Source organism: Ictalurus punctatus, chromosome 4 (assembly GCF_001660625.3).
Source record: "Ictalurus punctatus breed USDA103 chromosome 4, Coco_2.0, whole genome shotgun sequence".
Taxonomy (NCBI): Eukaryota; Metazoa; Chordata; class Actinopteri; order Siluriformes; family Ictaluridae; genus Ictalurus; species Ictalurus punctatus.
In genome coordinates, this window is record NC_071284.1 from 7,744,043 (window position 1) to 7,763,009 (window position 18,967).

Consider the following 18,967-nt stretch of genomic DNA (forward strand, 5'->3'; position numbering starts at 1 on the left):
CCCTACAACAGAGAACAAACACACAAACAGCAACACTCCACTAACTAATTTGACAGCTCCACAGGAACAGGCAACTCTCAACGGAAGTGACGACATGACACGTCACAGGAAGTCTTAAATCAAGCCGGAAGCTTTGGGACGGTAAGAATTCAAAGTCAATTGGTTAATGCTGCATGCTTCAGTATGTAATCTAACAGTATCTAGTGCTGTATTATACGCGTATTGTGATGTTGGTGTATTAAAGTGTGTTAGTAAATATGTGATTAGATACTATTGAAGACTATTGCAGTATTTCCTGTTGTTGGATATGTTGAATGCAGCATGTGATCTGTAGAGAGGGGTTTTTCAAACTTATTCTAGACAGAGACTCCATTAACTGTGAAGTAAATTACACGGACCCCCCTCAGTACATTTAAAAAAAAAAAAAAAAATTGAACCTACACTAAATGTTTACAAGTATACAACAGTATTTGGGCTTGTTGTTTTATCCATAGAGCTTTTTATTACTGACATTTCCATTTATAGGACATTTTTTTATTATTATTAAAATGACATCAGATTCAGGTATATTTATAAGCCTACTTGGTTTTGCGTTATTAAGGTAAGATTAAATCCATTCAGGAACTCAGTACTTTGAGGATGTTGGGTTGTGATTTCCAAAATGTAATTTAAAATCACCGATTGCTTGGCTGTGCTTTACAGAACCACTGATCTAGAAAACTAAAAAAACTCTTGTAGACCCCTAATATCAGTATTGAGATTGGATTGCAGCTCTGGATCGTTATCAAATTGGATTTGACATGTTTTCTGATCTAATCCAATCCACTGACTTTTTTATGTCAAGATACAGATCTTGAACATAGGATATAGATTGTCTGATACAGGTCTGGAAAGCCTGGACGACTAAGACACTTAAAGGCATGTAGAAAATATGAAACTCAAGAAAATATATTGGGAAAAGTTTGGATACTCTGTTGGCAAAGTAATTTTGACCCACTATTGACACTACGAGTCTAAATCCATTTCCTTTATCTGCTGCACGGTAAAGGAAATGCATTGTAATGTGTATCACTGTTTTTCTGGAAAAAGTCTTTAAAAGGTCTGTAAAGTTTCCATGAAGTAAAGGTTAGAACCCTGTTAAAGCCACGTTCAAACCTCTGATGTTAAGAGCAGATTCTGTTACTAAGGGCAGTTTTACACTTGGCCCAAACAATTCAATCTAATCAGTGAAGTGTGAAGGCTGTTTTTGAACCATGGCATGGGCCGCATTAGATGTGGATGCTCATAACCGCCTTCAGTGCTGCATGCTAAGTAATGTGATTGGTTCAACTTGTGATGTGACGTTGTTTTTACATTTGTAGTAATTACGTTATACTGTTATTTAAAACCAGACTTTCATAGGACTGGAGCACTGTAATTAACTCACCTTTGTGGTGCAAGTGCTTGCACTAAGAACATTGCAAAAAATGTCTACCTCTTGCCAGCCTGCATGGAATTTATTTATTTATTTTAATATGAAACCAAACCTGTGATTATGAGCCCCTCCCCTAGAATTGGTCCTGTATACCGACTCAAGGCCCTGAGTCCATAAGAAATGCCAGATCTTAGTCACTTTTAAGACTAATATCTGTATCCTTCAGATATCACAATTACAAAGCTCACTATTCTGACTAATCCTAATTTGATATCTTCACCTGTGGTTACTATGCAATTTTGTGTGTTTGTGTCATCAGTGCCATGATTAAGAGGTTTTCTGTCCTGATTGGGAGGGCTGCATCGGCCCAGTGTCTTGATGTTCCACTATACACTCCCCATCATGTACGATACTTGGCAGCTAAACCGGTAATGCAACCTATACAGAATACAACTTAAGCAAACCTTGGGACTTATGGAAAAGATTGGGAAATGTGTATGTAAGCCATATTTTGAAGATGTTGTATGAAAAATTGACTAATTCTGAGTGTGTTGCTTTGTCTAGGGTAGAGTACATGGCAAAGGTAAGAAGTTTATCCTGAAACCAGTGAAATTAGAGAAAGAGGAGAAGCAAGAAGTGGAGATCAAGCAGTATATGACCGTGTCTCAACTTGCTGAGGCTATGAACAAAGACATAGATCATGTATATGAGGCCCTACTGAACACAGCTATAAATATCAATGATCTGGAACCGGACACTGTGTTAGAGGAGAAGTGGCTAAAAGAGGCTATAAAGAGGTCTGGGATGAAGTATAAATGGGCCACTATAGTGGAGAATGAAGTCAGAGAAAACAAAGACATCCAGAGACAACCACCTCCAGACCCTGCTATTTTAGTGAATAGACCTCCAGTAGTCACTATTATGGGGCATGTGGATCATGGGAAGACCACGCTGCTGGACAGCCTGAGGAAGAGCCAGATTGCTGTGCAAGAGGCTGGAGGCATCACTCAACACACTGGAGCGTTTCTGGTCCAGCTTCCTTCTGGAGAACTGATTACATTTCTGGACACCCCTGGACATGCAGCATTTTCTGCTATGCGGGCTCGTGGAGCCTTGGTTACTGACATAATCATTCTGGTGGTTGCAGCTGATGACGGAGTGATGAAGCAGACCATTGAGTCCATACAGCATGCCAAGAATGCCAAAGTGCCAATTATTGTGGCAGTGAATAAATGTGATAAGCCTCAGGCAGAGCCCCAGAAAGTGAAACAAGCGTTGCTGGCCCATGATGTTGTGTGTGAAGAGTTTGGAGGAGACGTCCAGGCTATCCATTTGTCTGCCTTAAAGGGGGAGAATCTGATGGAGCTGGCTGAAGCCACAGTAGCGCTTGCTGAGATGCTGGAACTGAAAGCTGACCCTAAGGGTCTAGTAGAGGGGACTGTCATTGAAAGCTGTACAAGCAAGGGCAAAGGACCTGTAACCATGGCTATAATCAAGCGGGGCACCCTAAAGAAAGGCTGCACACTTGTGGCAGGAAAGGCCTGGGCTAAAGTGCGCTTACTGTTTGATGAGAACGGCCGAACTGTGACAAGTGTAGGGGCTGGCATTCCTGTGGAGATTGTTGGCTGGAAGGACCTACCTTCCGCTGGCGAAGAAATTCTGGAGGTGGAGTCGGAGCAGAGGGCTCGGGAGGTAGTGGAGTGGCGCACATACATGGAAGAACAAAACAAGCTGAAGGAAGATCAGCAAGCCATCGAGGCCAAGCAGAAGCAACACCAAGAGAGCTATCAGAAAGAGAGGGAGAGTCTGGCACATCTCAACTGGAGGCAGAGGAAAGTCGCTCGCTACAAGGCCAACAAGCACCATATAGCCTGCAGACCCAGTGAGAAAACCAAGGCTGAGGATCACAGTCTGAGTCTCATTGTCAAAGGTGATGTTGACGGTTCAGTGGAGGCAATTTTGAACATCCTTGAAAGTTATGATGCAGAGGAACAGTGTGCCTTAGATATAGTGCATTTTGGTGTTGGGGACATCTCAGAAAATGACATTAACCTGGCAGAGACGTTCTCAGGAACAATATATGGCTTCAATGTTGGCGCTAATAAGTCAATACAAGACATGGCTGCCAAGAAGGGCATTCCCTTAAAGATGCATCGCGTCATCTACCATCTGATAGATGACCTGAAAGAGGAGCTTAGCAGTAAACTGCCCCCGATCAGTGAGGAGAATACAGTAGGAGAAGCCACTGTTCTGGCCACATTTGATGTGACTGTAGGGAAGAAGAAGGTCCCAGTAGCTGGCTGCAGAGTCCAGAAGGGCCAACTGGACAAGAAGATGAAATTTCGACTCATTCGAGGAAAAGAGGTTCTTTGGGAAGGGGCTTTGACTGCACTAAAGCATCATAAAGATGATGTGCAAGTTGTAAAGACAGGCATGGAGTGCGGTCTGTCATTGGACAAGCTTATTGACTTTAAAGCTGGAGATGAAATAATCTGTTACGAGGACTCGGAGAAGCAGCAGAGAATATATTGGGATCCAGGATTTTAAGAGACTGCCCCAAAATTCAGTGACATCACTAGCATGTGATGTTCAAAATAGTTATTCTATCAGATTATTATGTCCATATTAGGATGTGACTGGCAAGTTGTGTAATTTATTCCATGATTAAAATAAATCTGTTTAAAAAAAAAAAGTGGAAAACGGTATCTAGTAGCAATGTAATTAATTTACATTTATTTATACATTGCAAATAAAAAAACAAAAATAAAAGCAACAATAAACCAAATGCTAAATAAACCAGATGATATTAAGTGTACTAAATTCTTATAATCTTCGCTGTGTATAATTAGGTATAGAAATAATCAGTTAAGTGTAAATCTGGCCTCATTTATAAAGAATAATCCTAAATGTAGATGTCCTGTTATTTCTTAAATGTTCGAATGTATGATCGATTTATAGATGCCCATACATCCAAGATAATTTACCTACATTTTTGGCCAACCATGACCTGTTTATTAATTGCTTATCATCTTAAAATCATGCATATGTGAACAAGCTTTTTGGATTCACCTGGAGAACTCCCTGAGATCTTATATAGTGGGGCAAATAAGCAATATTAATGGCTGGGTAAGCAATTAGTAATGGTGATTGTTGTTTATAAATGTCCCATAAGGAGTTCAGCTCTTAGCTGCCGATGACAATTTGTAAACCACTTGGAAAACACGCTTTATGTGTAATGTGGGACTGGTGAGATCCTGTACAAACTGTACTATTCCTAGATATCTAACCATATTTATTCTAACAAATAATTATTAATTAAAAATATAAGTCGAACTAAATGAACGTCACATTGTAAATCCATTCATTTATTAAACTGGCTCAAAAGTCCCCAATCAAAGAACAATATACACTCGCGTACCAGTGCATGAGCATATATACTGTATACATACACTCACCATCCACTTTATTAGGAACACCTGTACACCTGCTCATGTATGCAGTTATCCAATAATATAAATAATGGTGCAGCAGCACAATGCATTAAAACATGCAGATACAGGTCAGGAGCTTCAGTCAATGCTCACACCAAACATCAGAATGAAGAAAAAGTGTGATCAATGTGACTTTAACCCTGGCATGGATGTTGATGCCAGATGGGCTGATTTGAGTATTTCAGAAACTGCTGATCTCCTGGGACTTTCATACACACGAGTGCTTATTTGAGTTACTATAAATTTCCTGTCAGCACAGACCAGTCTGATCATTCTCCACTGCCCTCTCTCTTCAGCAAGGTGTTTCCGCCTGCAGACCCTCGGCACAGAGGATGTATTTTTTATTTTTTTGCACCGTTCTGTGTAAAGGCTTAAGACTGTTGTGTGTGGATATCCACACATCACAGTTAAAGATCATATTTTTCCCTATTCTGATGTTTTATATGAATAACTGAAGCTCTTGACCTGTATCTGCATGATTTTATGCATTGTGCTACTGCCACTTGATTGGCTGATTTGGATAACTGCATGAATGAGCAGGTGAACAGGCGTTCCTATTACAGTGGATATATATATATATATATATATATATATATATATATATATATATATATATATATATATATATATATATATATATAAGAACATCCTGAAGTGATTCGTCTTATACTACAGGAATTTGCCAATGATTGCCGTTTTTAATTTATTAATGAATGACATGACTGTTTATAATTACATTTAATTTTGTAGAATGTCCATGAAACAATTTACTTCCTGTTATCACTTTTGTTACAGCAGTTAGAAACATAAGACAGAAAAAAATCAGTTTCATATTTCACTGGGACTGTAAAGCAGTGTTTTCTGATTTCCAGTTTCACAGTAAAGTGACTTTTTGTTTTTGTTTTTGTTTTTATTTACAAAGCACTGACACCTCAGAATCCTTTCAAAAATGTTAAGTAAATGGTTCCTTACAGAAAGCTTCACCATATTATTGATTATATGTTCTTCTTTTCTCTATTTGGTCTATATCCCTGTATGTTCCAGATGTGCCAACATCACTAACAAGAAAATTGTGAAAGGGTGAAGAAAAATATAACTTTACCTCAGAAACCTTAGTGTATGTCAGTGAACGGAACAGCTTGATGCTAACTAATGTTAACAAGACGGTAAGGGTAAATGTCATCTAAATAACTAATTTGTGTGCAGTTTTCTCAGATGAGCACCCAGCAATGGTAAGAAAACAGCCAGGCAAAAGTTTAATGTGACCATGGCTTAAGTAAATTGGATTTTCAGCCAGACGTTTTTCATTTGCATTCGGCCTGACTGCTGCTTCATCTGAAAAAACAAAAGTGTAATTTTCAGGTGTCTCCTGTATCACCGTTGGTTAAAAATCATAAATGCTACAGCTGAACTGTAAATGTTAGCACCTTTGACATTTCTGAGGTGACAATAATAAACAAGTCATTTGTGCTGGGCATGAATGACAATGGCACAAATCAGTTTGTGACAAGAGAACAAAAATGAAACAAAGCCTTCATTTAACTGTTTTATTGTTAAAGATCATTCATGTGGAAAGCAAATAATACATAATTTTACAAATTGCTGCTGTCCAATACATAAACCTGACATTAAAGACCTTCATTTATTTCAGCCAACAAAAAAGGTTAAAAAAAGAAAAAAAAAAAAGCCCTAAACAGTAATAAACACTGGCAGGAATGCATGAAAGGTGCATAGCTCCACATAATCCACATCACTGTATTGCAGTTCAGGACAACTCTTATGTAACTGTGACCTGAATTAAGACCTGATATTTTGGCACCCCTCTGAGTTAAAACATTTCATGGTGTATAGAAACAGTCCTTTAGAAAAAAAAGAACAGCTGTATGAGGAATCACTGTAGTAAAAGTCAGAGGCAGAAAGGTTTGTAATAACAATGGTGTTCCAGCCGCAGTCTTCTTTAGACTGGAATGTTTGTTAAGATATGGCTTAGACTTTTTCTCTCAATTTTTCATTCCTCCACCATTCCTGTAAGGCACGTGATCTCAAAGTATTGTGGTCACAGCTACACATATTTTAAATAAGACACAAAGAGCTGAGTGTTGATCTTTATCCTTGCCAGCAGAGTGAGAAAAGAGAAGAGAGGACTATTGAGCTGTAATGATGATGATGATGATGATGATGATGATGATGGTCCGGTTGTCTTCTTACATCCCCATTCGGATGCTCTGAATGATCTGGAAAATGGCTGGGGAGAAAAGGAAGATATAAAATTTTTTGAGATCCTTAAGATTAATTTATTACATATTTAAACTACAAAGATGGGGAATAGTGATGACTTGCTTGATTATCAAAAATCCTAATTCTTCTTCTTCTTTTTTTATTTATTTATTTATTTTTTTAATAAAGCATCCTATAACTTATTAAAGTCAAAAGTAGCTGTATATAATCATTATTTTATGAATAGCGCATCACAAGTAAAGTCAATTTGTGTGTCTAAACTATATATCTATGATTTAATACTCAGGTTGAGCGTTTGGATCTGTAGCTGTTCAGTATGTTTGGAGTACTTCATTTTAAAACAGACAGCTTCACTGCTTACGTCCAAATGATGAGCTGTTTAGATTGGACAGTTTAGATACCGAGTCAGCATTAACACTCATTAGGCTGATTATCAATGCGTTTTTTTTATTTTATTTTATTTATTTATTTATTATTTTATTTTAAGATCAATAAATGCTTGTGAGCTACAGAAAATAGAAGGAAAAGAAAAACTGTGTATGGTAATTTAAGGGAGAAAATGCTGAATTTTAATAGACATCTCCCTGCAAATTCAAAACAAAATCTAGGCTTGTTGACAGGAATGACAGCAGAGGATTGGGATTGGGATTGGGGGGGGGGGGTTGGTTCAAATGTACTTTGCCCCTTCTGGTCTTGACATATGTTAATACAAATAGTAATTGAAAGGAAACTGGTAATTGAGAAAACTGACCTGATCCACACACTACAAAGACGAATAAGGCCAGGAGCCAGGGTCCTACTGCCGCCTTCTCGTCTGGTGTGCCTCTCTGCAGGAAAGATGAATAAATATACACATGTCGGTGTTGCTTATGTTGATGACAGGAAGTGATCATGGTGTAGCTGCAACAATTCATCAATCAACAGTATAATGTAGGAAGTAATGGGGGTTATAGGCTTCTTCACCGGGCCGCCTTTTGATTACTATCCAGCTAAAAATACACATTCAATAACTAAAAGAATTGTTGTATTTAAGTATGACCTAGAAGCATTTAAGCAGGCTAAATCAGCGTTTAGATAAATCAATTAAGCTTCAACCTACTGATGACTTGGCCACATTCCCTCGTTGTGTGATGTTTTTGCTGTGCTTCTCGTTCGCCATGCGTATCCTCTGTTTCGCCACCATATTTTCGGTCTTAACGTACAACGATTTCAAATTAAGTCGTGGCTAATTTAAATTTGAAAATAAAAACCCCAAAGCAAACCTTTCCCGCTTATGAAAAGATGACTAGCTCTCCGCTGTACTCCGAGAGATGTCTACGTACGCACAAACACGACTCCGCCCTCGAAACCTCTTTGTGCATACGTACGCACGAGATACCCACGCCTACTAACCCATACGTGCATACGTACTCAGGGGAAAGACTCCGCCCATTAACCCGTGCGTTTACACGTACGCACACTCATGAACCCGCCCCTTAATTCGGATGTTATACGTAGGCACAAGGATGACTCCGCCCACTCGGCTGTATTCCGCCGTCGTGGCGAATCCAGACTGAGTGACGCTAGGGGGAAACGCCCCCTGAACTCAACTATGACCTGAACTGAACGACGAATTTGATTGTCTCAATCGAAAAAAAGTTTGATCATCCATAAGCGTTTTACACATCCCTGTCCATTTTTTTGTAGCTTGAATGAATTTGTGTTTTCTTTATTTCTTGTGTTATAATATATTTTTCTTTCCATATTCAGGATATTATTAATGTTATTAATACAGTTGAATGTGTAATAAAGAAACAATAATACAAAATAAATAATGAGCATTCATTCATTCATTTATTCATTCATTCATTCGTCTTCAGTAAGCCATTTATCCTGATCAGGGCCGCAGTGAATCTGGAGCCAATCCTTTTAACACTGGACACAAGGTGATGTGAGATGCCAGTCAATCACAGGTCACCAGGCACACACACATTCAACATTCAAACACTCATTCACATCTAAGGGCAATTTAGTGTAGACAATCTACCTATGGACATGTTTTGGGGTAGTGGGAAGAAACTGGTGAACCAGGAGGAAACCCACATGAACATGAGGAGAGCATGTGGAACTCTGCACAGACAGTAATCTGAGAATTGAGGACCCTGGAGGTGTGAGAAAGTCATGGTACTGACTGGGACACCGTAGCACTCTAAATCATATGCATAAATAATAATATCTTTGAGAGATTAATAAAATCTAAAGATTTTAGGGTGATTTGCCTGTCTGTAAGTGTTTCCCCAGTAAAGGCCCAAGTATTTAAATATTCTTGTGAAACCCCAATAACTTATAAAATCTAAATATAATATATAAAATATAAATATAATATTATTATTATATATTAGCACATTTCCACTCCAGATGGTTTCATTGCTGTCATTTAGAAACTACTCAATCAAGAATGTTTCCACATTTCCCTTATTCAGCTTTTATTTGTTTATTATGAATCCCTCCATCCATTTTCTGTACCGCTCATCCTACACAGGGGAGCATGCAGACTACCCCAGAGGACTTGGGGCACAAGGGGAATACACCCTGGACAGGGTGCGAACCCATTGCAGGGCACAATCACAAATACCCACCCATCCTTCCATCCATAATCTATACCGCTTATCCTTCAACAACAACAATACTATTACAACTACTACTACTAATAATAATAGTAATAATAATAATAACAATAATAATAATAATAATAATAATAATAATAACAATAATAATAATACATATTTAATAATCGTCATGCAATTCGAAAAAAATATAGATATAATTAGATAATTTCTCATTTAAATAGATTTTTTAAAAGTATTTAAAAACATTTTTAAAAAATATTTTTACTAATCTTAGACCGGCCTGTCACGTGGGCGCGTCCTTTCGTGACTACTTCCGTTTCAACATGGCGCCTCCCATACCGCACTTAGCAGGTAAGCAGATTCATTTAAAGCTATTATTAACACGGATAGTTAAAGTGTTGTTGCGTTTTACACGTACGTGGATGTTACGTGAAGTAGAGTCGGTAAGGAGTTGATATATATGATATCTCGCTGGGTTTCTGGATGAGAAAAACACATACACCGACTCCGGTCCCACGTTTACCGAACTACTGTTACTGTAACACCATCATGATCTATCTGTTGTAATAACAGTTCGAGGGTCAGATGGGACAGTTCTGCTCCGCGGACCACCGAACTGTGAGGAAAGTCCGACTTTCCACCGGTGAGCTTTTTATTTATATGAGCAGAATTGAGCACAGGATACTCTCAGCGCTAATTTGACCTCATCTTTAACTAAGTATCATCTTTATGTTTCAGAGATGAGCGACAGAGCAGATATGTGACCTTCAGCAGGGATGGCACTTTGTTTGGCTGGTGCAATGGGGAGAAGTATGTATTGACACTCATCACACACAATAGATTGATAGCCCCTGGTTAGTTCCTGGTAGAGATGTCTCAGGCCCCTCCCACTGGACGGAGATCCCAGGGCAGACGTTTCACAACTGGCTTTGGAACATCTGGGGAACCCCAAGAGGAACTGGAATTCCTGGCTGGGGATCGAGAAGTCTGGACAGAACTTCACCACCAGGAAAAACAGAAGAATAATCAATCAATCCATTAATGAGCTATATTTGCCTTTATTAAGTTACATCAGGCATGTTTGTGAAGGTTTACTGAGAAATAATTGTGGCTTGAAATGTCTGTGTCGTCCCCCCGCCCCCAATTTTTTCCACAGGGTCAGCGTGATTACAGTTGCAAATGGAGATTTGGTGAAGTCTTTTGATCTACCAAAAACCACAATGCTGGAATTTTCTCCTCTTAATAAAATCCTGGTTACATGGAAGCAGTACACCAGTGAGTATAATGGGAAGGCTTCTAATGGGAACATGGCTGTGCAATGTGATATGTGTGATTTGCTTATTATAACACACCTACTGATATTATTGATGAAGAAAAATCACCAGACTCTCTAACTGAACAAGACCGGCTTTTGGGCCAGCTCCATTGGTTTATAACTCTGAAACATTCCATACTTCAGAACATTACGAAGTAATGATTTTGTGTAGAGTATGATTATATAGTTTAATGTAGTGTGTGTGTGTGTGTATATATGTATATATATGTGTGTATATATATATATATGTATATATATGTATATATATTATGTGTGTGTATGTATGATATATATATATATATATATATATATATATATATATATGTGTGTGTATATATATATATATATTATGTATAGTATGATGCAGTGACTTTATCATGGGTAAAGGGGTTTTAGGCACTCCACTTTTTCCACTCCCCTTTGTGTCCTACCTTTAAAAAAACCCTTACCTGTGATGTAATCTCTGTAACTCATGCCCTTTTGTTGCTCACTGCTTTAGTAGATGAATCGTGGGAGTACTAATGATATGAATATCTACTGATTATGCAGCAATATGATTAAACAATGTAGAAAGTAGCGTATTTAAAATATGAGAAACTTTCAGTATTCACAGGATACAGTTTGCTACATGTTATAGTAATTCTCTGTATAATCAGTTAGTAGAAACTTCTCATCATGAGTGTATTCCTGTAATATTTTAGAATCCCAAGATAATCCTCAGGGTGAGGCTAACCTCCAGCTGTGGGATCTGCAAACAGGCAACTGTACCAAAGCATTTTACCAGAAAAAATTAGAGGGATGGTGAGTAACTAATATAATAACAACATGGTTGTCAAGTCACTTGCATTCATTTGAATGAATTAATCAGTTCTAGCAAGGTGTGCATAAGTCTCTTACCATCAGATGAAATCCCATCAGATGTTGCTGTGGCTAAATTCTGTCAATAAGATTACGAAAAATATTGGTTTGGGTGACAATTTCCATCCTAAAACGTACAGTACAATATATTGACACCTCAACTTTAAAAGAAAATAAATATATTTCAACAAAACCACGTGGAAATGTTTTGCACAGAGAATCGTTGACAGGGAGAAACAACAAGTGTGCCAAGATAAATAATTTTTTAACATTGCTCAAACCGCATGTATGCAATCAGACTTTATTGATGCAGAAATGCAGCTGTATCATAAATACTTAGAGCATTGCACTGATTCAAATCTTTGCTCTCCAAATTTTAGGTCGACTGAAGTCACATGATTTGTACCTAAGTTTGTCATCAATATTACTTTTGTTATTTGTCAAATGATGAGTGCGATGCTGGGTTTTAAGGTGTCCAGGTTGGGCAGATGATGAAAGCGTCGCAGTGAGATGTGTGAACAACGAACTTCATTTCTTTGAGAATAATAACTTCGGTAAGGCTTTGTTTCTCCACCATTTTTGTTACAAGTACCACATAAACATGTTGCAGCCGAACAGTTGTGCAATGTCTTTTTACAAAATTCTACGTGATCCTAATGAATGTTAATCAGCTGATGTGTGTCTCGAAACGTGTGTTTTGCTTGCGTGTAGAAACCATTGCCAACAAACTTCATCTTCAGAAGGTATCAGACTTTGCTCTGTCACCAGGAAACCAGCCAAGCAAGGTATTGCAAAAACTGTGATCCCATGAGCTCTATTGAAATCTCAATTCTGATTGGTCAGAAGGTGTGGATTAAGTTTGTATGCCAGCAGTTGTGTACCGTAGCAACAGTAGTGCCGGCTGAAAAAATTAATTAATTGTTGTGCTCTCGAGTGGTGGAGCAGAAAGCTATTCACCCTGATGCGACGGTCATACGTAGCCAGGAACCTAGGCAGCAAAACTGGCTGTGCTCTATATGTGGGAGGGGGGTTATACTCTCTTTCCCCTGTCAATTAGATAAACGCACCAATCACAGACATCTGTGAGCTCATGTATGCAGAAGAGGTCAAATAGAGCTTTCCTCTGATTGTGTTACACTGCCCTGTGATGCTGCTGCACTTCTTAAAGATAAAGTTTGCTGGAGGAACCATGGAAGAAGCCAATACCCTCTCCGATTGGTAGTTATTGTGTGATAGGGAGAGCTGGCTTGTAGGTGGGAATTGATAGGTGACCTAATTCGGGGGATAAATTGCATTAATATATAAGTAAATAAATTGTTACTGTTGACAAATTGCTGTGGTTAAAAAAAAAAAAAAGAAGAAGAAGAAGAAATGTTATCAGAAAATAATCTTTGGGATGGTAAGTGCTTTGTGTCGGCCCACATAACAGCACCATGTCATTGATTATTTTCCTAAAACAGCATGCCCACAAAGTGTTTTATTCTTACTTCTCTAATCCTGATTTTGATTAGGACACTGACAGAGCCAACATACACGGTCAGTAGTTTAGACACTGTATCAGCAGAGAGAAATTCAGTCTGCCCTATTTTTCTGAAACTGTCCTAGAACTCTTGTGTGATGAACAGATTCCTATCTTCTGGAAGGCTCCATGCAGTGTTCCTCGAAACTTTGCTCAAAATGAGTTTTCGTACAATAAAGCTGTCCTTTCTAAATTTTATCTCAGGAGTACATATACAGTTAAAAATGCGGGCTACCTATGCAGCCTACACCCCTGTTAGGGACAAACAGGATATTTTGAAGTGACCTCAATTAGTAATATTTGTATGTTGAATATCGTAATTATTGATATAACTGATTATTTTCACGTGCCAGTTTATGTGTACAGCTAATCATTTAATCTCTTTGTGTTACTCAAGGTCGCTGTCTATGTTCCTGGAAGCAAGGGCGCCCCTTCTTTTGTCCGACTTTATCAGTACCCTAATTTCGGTGGTCCTACCTCAGCTCTAGCCAACAAAAGCTTTTTCAAGGCTGATAAAGTGACTATGCTGTGGAACAAAAGAGGTATCTGTATTTTCCTTTTGATTTTTATTTATTTATTTATTTTACATTTTCTTAAAAGCAACTTGCATGTGAACATGTAGAGTGACTTCTGGGTTTTCTGGCAGTCCTGAGATTTAAAACTCAACCGCAACCATCTGGTCACTAGAACCGGACCTTAGCTTTGAGCGTCCAGCTATCACTATTTGTAAATGTCATGCCTACAAATGTATTAATATTCAAAATCGATAAAGCTAATACAATATCTTGAAATGTGTGTGTATGGATATTTGTTACTGACTGTCTTAATTCTTCCCTCTACTGTAGCCAGTGCGGTTCTAGTTACAGCTAGCACAGAAGTGGATAAAACTGGCGCATCGTACTATGGGGAGCAGACTTTACACTATCTCGCAACAAACGGAGACAGTGCAGTGGTCCAGCTCCGTAAGTGTCTTTTACAAATTGAAACCATGCAGTTTAAATCCCCACAGCGTTAAGGACTTCGACTGCTGTGTTGACTGTTACGGCAACCAGGAAAATATGTTACGCCATGTCTCAGTTCACCTACTTTATACCATGCACTAAAATTATTGTGAAACATTGTGTACTCCTTTTTGAGAAGGAAAAAGTACGTACTTTTGAGTGTGTAGCAAGAGTATGCAAGTAATGGGACATATTAACACATCTTATACCGGAAGAGATTGTTGTTGCGTAGTTACGCATGCTGTCACTGTAAACAAACTTCTTGTTGCATTTCAGTTTTCTTCATTCATTCATTATTCCTTATATAATTTATACTATAGAATATAATTTAAAATTCCCTTGAATTATACATCAGTAACTAAAATCAGTGTGTGGCTTGAGGCAGACTTTTTTTTACTTTAAATTGAGTTAAGAAGTTGAAGCTATACTCCAACATTTACCTGAGTCTTTATTGAGATGAGTAATTGCAGTAAATGTATTTCTTACACGTGTTGGACATTGTTTTGGTAAAGTACTGAAGGTAAATTACCTAATAACTCTACACCGCTAAGGTTTTTGTTATTTAAAGTCATCCACTTTCCTATTTCTTGTTGTAAGCACTGTGATATTATGCAAATAATATAGTATCGGCTTGACCCCCATTTTATCAAATGTTCTCTTGTTACTTGATATTCTCTTATGTACAGTTTTGCTTCTTTCTCTGAACAGCAAAGAACGGCCCTATTTATGATGTGATATGGAGCCCCAACTCTTCAGAATTCTGTGTCGTTTACGGCTTCATGCCTGCCAAAGCCACAGTGTTTAACCTGAAGTGCGAGCCCATTTTTGACTTTGGAACAGGTCCACGCAACGCTGCCTTTTACAGCCCGCAGGGCCACATCCTTGTCCTGGCCGGCTTTGGAAACTTGAGGGGTCAGATGGAGGTGTGGGATGTGAAGAAGTACAAGCAGGTGTCCAAACCCCAGGCCGCAGACACCACGTTCTTCTCCTGGTGTCCTGATGGAGAGCACATTGTTACGGCAACCTGTTCACCCAGGCTCAGGGTCAGTAATGGCTATAAGATCTGGCACTACACCGGCACAGTTCTGTACAAGCAGGACACACCAGCAGGGAAAGAACTCTGGGAGGTGGTCTGGCAACCATTCTTACCTGGAACATTCCCAGAGAAGGCGGTGAAGTACCAGGCAGTTGCAAGCGAGCTCGGCAGCACTGATGCCAAGCCTGCGCAGGCCTACCGGCCTCCTGCCCTGCGCAACAAACCAGAGAGCAGCAGCACCAAACTGGTGAGCTCATATCATTGTACAAGGACAGCAGGGTAGCACTTTCCTCAAACATCTTCCTATCTGAAGATGTTGATTAGTTACTATGGTTACTAGGTGTTAGCAAATTAAATTAGTAGGTAAAAATTTATATTTATCCAACCTCATGGTCTGTGTTATCCGTTTCTGTTCTGCCGATGCGAGTGTGTAATCAAAGCTGATTCAAAATGTCTCCCATTCTGCTAGCATGAAGAGGAACCACCACAGAACATGAAGCCTGGTGCTGGAGACAAGCAGATGTCCAAGGCAGCTCTGAAAAACCAGAGAAGACGGGAAGCAAAGAAAGCAGCTAAACAGGTGTGTTCTGGTGATTTTCTGCATTATCTGTATTCAAGAGATTTTGTTTTGGAACTTAAAGTACCTTATCCAGTGATGTACCACTATTAACCAGGGTTACCTGAATCATCGACATCATAATATTCGTTTACAAAATACAATTAAATATAAGCTAGAAACGAGTGTCGGTGATCATTTTTCCTGTATGTTGGCCATGCAGTTTCCTCTGTTAACAGATATATCCGTGTTCCAGTATCTAATCTAACTGTGGGATTGATTATCTACATTATTCTACAAATTATTCTTGGCATATCGGTTTGTTTCTGTCAATACAGGAAAATAAATCTGATGACGTTCCCACTCCACCTTCAGAGCCTCCACCCACCAGGCAGACTCCTGTAGAGTCTACACACGGAGATCCTGAAACTGACAAAAAGATTAAGAACTTAAAAAAGGTATGTTAGGCCTTTAGCAGTTGAGGATTAAGGGGCATTGATTTCTGGCCCTACAGTGGCTTTCTCATAACCTTACTGTTACTAGAGCAGAACTTTCTGATCAGTGTTCAACATACTACATACGTAGACAGTGCAGTTTATTTAAAAACAGCAGGGCGTGCTGTTGTAGGAAAATAATCAACGACAAGGTGATGGTGGAAGTGATTAGTTGCCAGAAGTTGATTATTTGCCAACAGCTTGCCACGAAGTGTTTTATTCTTCTTATGCCACAGCGATTTGCCAACAGTGTTTATTAATTAAAGAGCAGCATGCCATGCAGTAATGCAGCTTGTCATGTTACAAAGCATTTACGCTGGAGACTCCTTCCATAAAGGTTCCGCATCCACCATACAAGTCCATGCCCTGTGGATGAGCTGTTCCTATAGAAACGATAATGTATTAGAACAAGCAGATTAATATAAATTATTTGAGAACCTTCTGACCTTCAGTCGGATTTGAGACTTCAACAGCGCTTTGTGGTATAAAACCAGCATAATGTGCAATATTATAAACTCATTTTTATATTTTATATTTGATCCTTCTTTATTTTGCACTGGAGCTACAAAGCTAATGAAAACTTCAGGGCCAAAACATTCGTAGCGGCCATCTTCTGCTATTTTATAAAACCATTTATGTAGTATTAGTAGTATTACTGAGCCAAACGATGTCTTTTGAGGTGCCTGTGTTTGCACAGTGCTAAACTACATGCTGTCAGCTTGCTAGTTACATTTGCTGTATTTGGTGTGAGTAAGAAAACGGTGTATGTGTTGGGATGAGCTGCTACTTTAGGTTTTATTTAAATGGTATACTAGGCGGAAGCTAATCTGATTCTGTTTATTTGGTTCAGAAATTGAAGGCTATTGAGGAGTTAAAGGAACAACAAGCAGCAGGCAAACAAATGCAGAAAAATCAGGTACCGGACTGTATTTTATTTATTTTATATTATTTAAAAAAAATTTTTTAGACGTATGTCACTGGCCTTGTTTATACTCTTCCATGAATATATACAGTACGTATTGCGGCATAACATTATAAAGAATCCGTGAATCATGCGGAAAACCATCAATTCCTTAAAACAATATAACAATGTTTAAATCTCATCCCGCAGCTGGAGAAGATTCAGAAGGAGGCACAGCTGCTGAAGGAGCTCGAGAGCCTAGAGTTAGGGCTGTAACTAATTTTCCAGACCATTCACAGCGCTACTGTTCTATAGCTTAATGCATATAAGGAGCTGAACCAGAGCACATGCTGGACTCGATCCCAGATAAACATAAACATTCATGAACAAGTAAATGTGTTACAGTTTATTCTTCCTCTTTTAATCAATGAAACGTTACCTGCTCCTCTGAAGGCATTATTGCTATGCAATATTCTGTAAAGATTATGAGGGAAGCTTTTTCAGTGCACACATAACGGTCTGAATGATCATGTTACCATGAACCTTGGGTTGTATTTTTTTTTTTTTTTTTTTTTTTTGGTTTGTTTAAAAAGTTTTTTGTCCAAGCTTCCAAATATATGTTGTGAAATTTCCATCAGCAAGAAAAATAAAGAACAGTCAAGTACACCATTAATATTTATTTTATAGTTTCATTTAGATCTAATTCCATCTAGATCAGAGGGGTTAAACTGTGGAATCGATAACTAGTCCACTACTTCTCTGAATTATTCCTACTGGTCAACTAGTTAAAATTAATACATACAACCCTTTATATAGGCTATATACAATTTAAAGCATTTTTTTCTGTAGTTTAAGTGTGCGGTTTAAGAACTGTAGATTGCTTGTTATGTGTTTCATATGAATAACAGTGCAATTAAAATTTCATAAATTAAAATACCCCCCTCAATTTTTTTTATTTTTTTAAATTTTTTTTTTTTAAACAAATTGTACCCTGATGCGTGACAACATTCCAGTCATGGTCTGGGTTTGTAGGCCGTCTGTGCACCTTTTACCATGTCATCACTGTAGAGGACTTATTCTCTGGCTTCAATTCATCAGCAATTTGATTGCCCGTTGAAAGGCATTTGGACGTCTAGATACCACTGGGGTCTGTGTGCCAAAAGCTCCGAGCAGGAAGATGCCTGAATACCAGCTGGTTTAGGAAGATTTGTGTGTCAGCAAGGTTGTTTTGACTGTTATAAATGTATAGGTAGTACTGTTTTTCGTTTTTCGTCTTAACCACACTAATTTTACATAGTGAATAACCCTGCTGAAAAAAACCTGCCAATAAAATCCTTCATAAAATTTGTAATGGTTTTAATGCTTATAATGGGAATTCCATTGGTTTGAATGGAAACTGTAATAATCCCTTTGGGTTTCTACTGGTAATTTGTTGCTTTCTATTGGTGGCATGTTATGTCTAGTGGATACCATTAAGGACTAGTAATGTTTTTAATGGTATTTGTAGTGGAAGCCATTAGAATTTCTGTGATGGT

The 18,967-nt window shown here is 38.4% G+C and overlaps 3 protein-coding genes across 5 annotated transcripts; 2 read left to right on the forward strand and 1 right to left on the reverse strand.

The window, feature by feature from the left end:
- The first annotated feature begins 1 nt into the window (after position 1).
- On the forward strand, positions 2-4,119 carry mtif2 (mitochondrial translational initiation factor 2). Of its 3 annotated transcripts, none has more exons than XM_017466499.3 (3): positions 2-141; positions 1,734-1,842; positions 1,979-4,119. In XM_017466499.3, exons 2-3 carry the CDS (start codon positions 1,738-1,740, stop codon positions 3,959-3,961), a joined length of 2,088 nt encoding a protein of 695 aa, XP_017321988.1. In that variant the 5' UTR covers positions 2-141; positions 1,734-1,737; the 3' UTR covers positions 3,962-4,119. The 3 variants fall into 3 exon arrangements, with proteins under 3 accessions (XP_017321988.1, XP_017321989.1, XP_017321987.1); XM_017466500.3 differs by having other exon boundaries at positions 85-141; positions 1,984-4,119; XM_017466498.3 differs by lacking the exon at positions 2-141 and adding an exon at positions 142-181.
- A 2,319-nt stretch (positions 4,120-6,438) lies between these two features.
- Positions 6,439-8,493, reverse strand: serp1 (stress-associated endoplasmic reticulum protein 1). Its single transcript, XM_047154786.2, has 3 exons — positions 8,243-8,493; positions 7,895-7,970; positions 6,439-7,150 (listed from the first exon to the last, which is right to left on the reverse strand). The coding sequence occupies exons 1-3, from the start codon at positions 8,324-8,326 to the stop codon at positions 7,110-7,112; spliced, it is 201 nt and encodes a 66-aa protein (XP_047010742.1). The 5' UTR covers positions 8,327-8,493; the 3' UTR covers positions 6,439-7,109.
- A 1,559-nt stretch (positions 8,494-10,052) lies between these two features.
- eif2a (eukaryotic translation initiation factor 2A) lies at positions 10,053-18,779 on the forward strand. Its single transcript, XM_017466368.3, has 14 exons — positions 10,053-10,103; positions 10,326-10,395; positions 10,491-10,562; positions 10,909-11,027; positions 11,769-11,868; positions 12,397-12,479; positions 12,637-12,710; positions 13,842-13,986; positions 14,290-14,406; positions 15,154-15,728; positions 15,951-16,061; positions 16,376-16,495; positions 17,382-17,447; positions 17,643-18,779. Exons 1-14 carry the CDS (start codon positions 10,076-10,078, stop codon positions 17,706-17,708), a joined length of 1,746 nt encoding a protein of 581 aa, XP_017321857.1. The 5' UTR covers positions 10,053-10,075; the 3' UTR covers positions 17,709-18,779.
- The last annotated feature ends 188 nt before the right edge of the window (positions 18,780-18,967 follow it).

Bases quoted from the DNA above. Each gene is read 5' to 3' on its own strand.
- mtif2 (XM_017466498.3), top strand. The intron at 1,843-1,978 runs GTAATGCAACCT...TGCTTTGTCTAG, and splicing joins GATACTTGGCAGCTAAACCG to GGTAGAGTACATGGCAAAGG.
- serp1 (XM_047154786.2), bottom strand. From the start codon at position 8,326: ATGGTGGCGAAACAGAGGATACGCATGGCGAACGAGAAGCACAGCAAA. The intron at 7,971-8,242 runs GTAGGTTGAAGC...TCTTTCCTGCAG, and splicing joins GGAATGTGGCCAAGTCATCA to AGAGGCACACCAGACGAGAA. The intron at 7,151-7,894 runs GTCAGTTTTCTC...TTTTCTCCCCAG, and splicing joins CTTTGTAGTGTGTGGATCAG to CCATTTTCCAGATCATTCAG.
- eif2a (XM_017466368.3), top strand. From the start codon at position 10,076: ATGGCGCCTCCCATACCGCACTTAGCAG. The intron at 16,062-16,375 runs GTGTGTTCTGGT...CTGTCAATACAG, and splicing joins CAAAGAAAGCAGCTAAACAG to GAAAATAAATCTGATGACGT. The intron at 17,448-17,642 runs GTACCGGACTGT...CTCATCCCGCAG, and splicing joins AACAAATGCAGAAAAATCAG to CTGGAGAAGATTCAGAAGGA.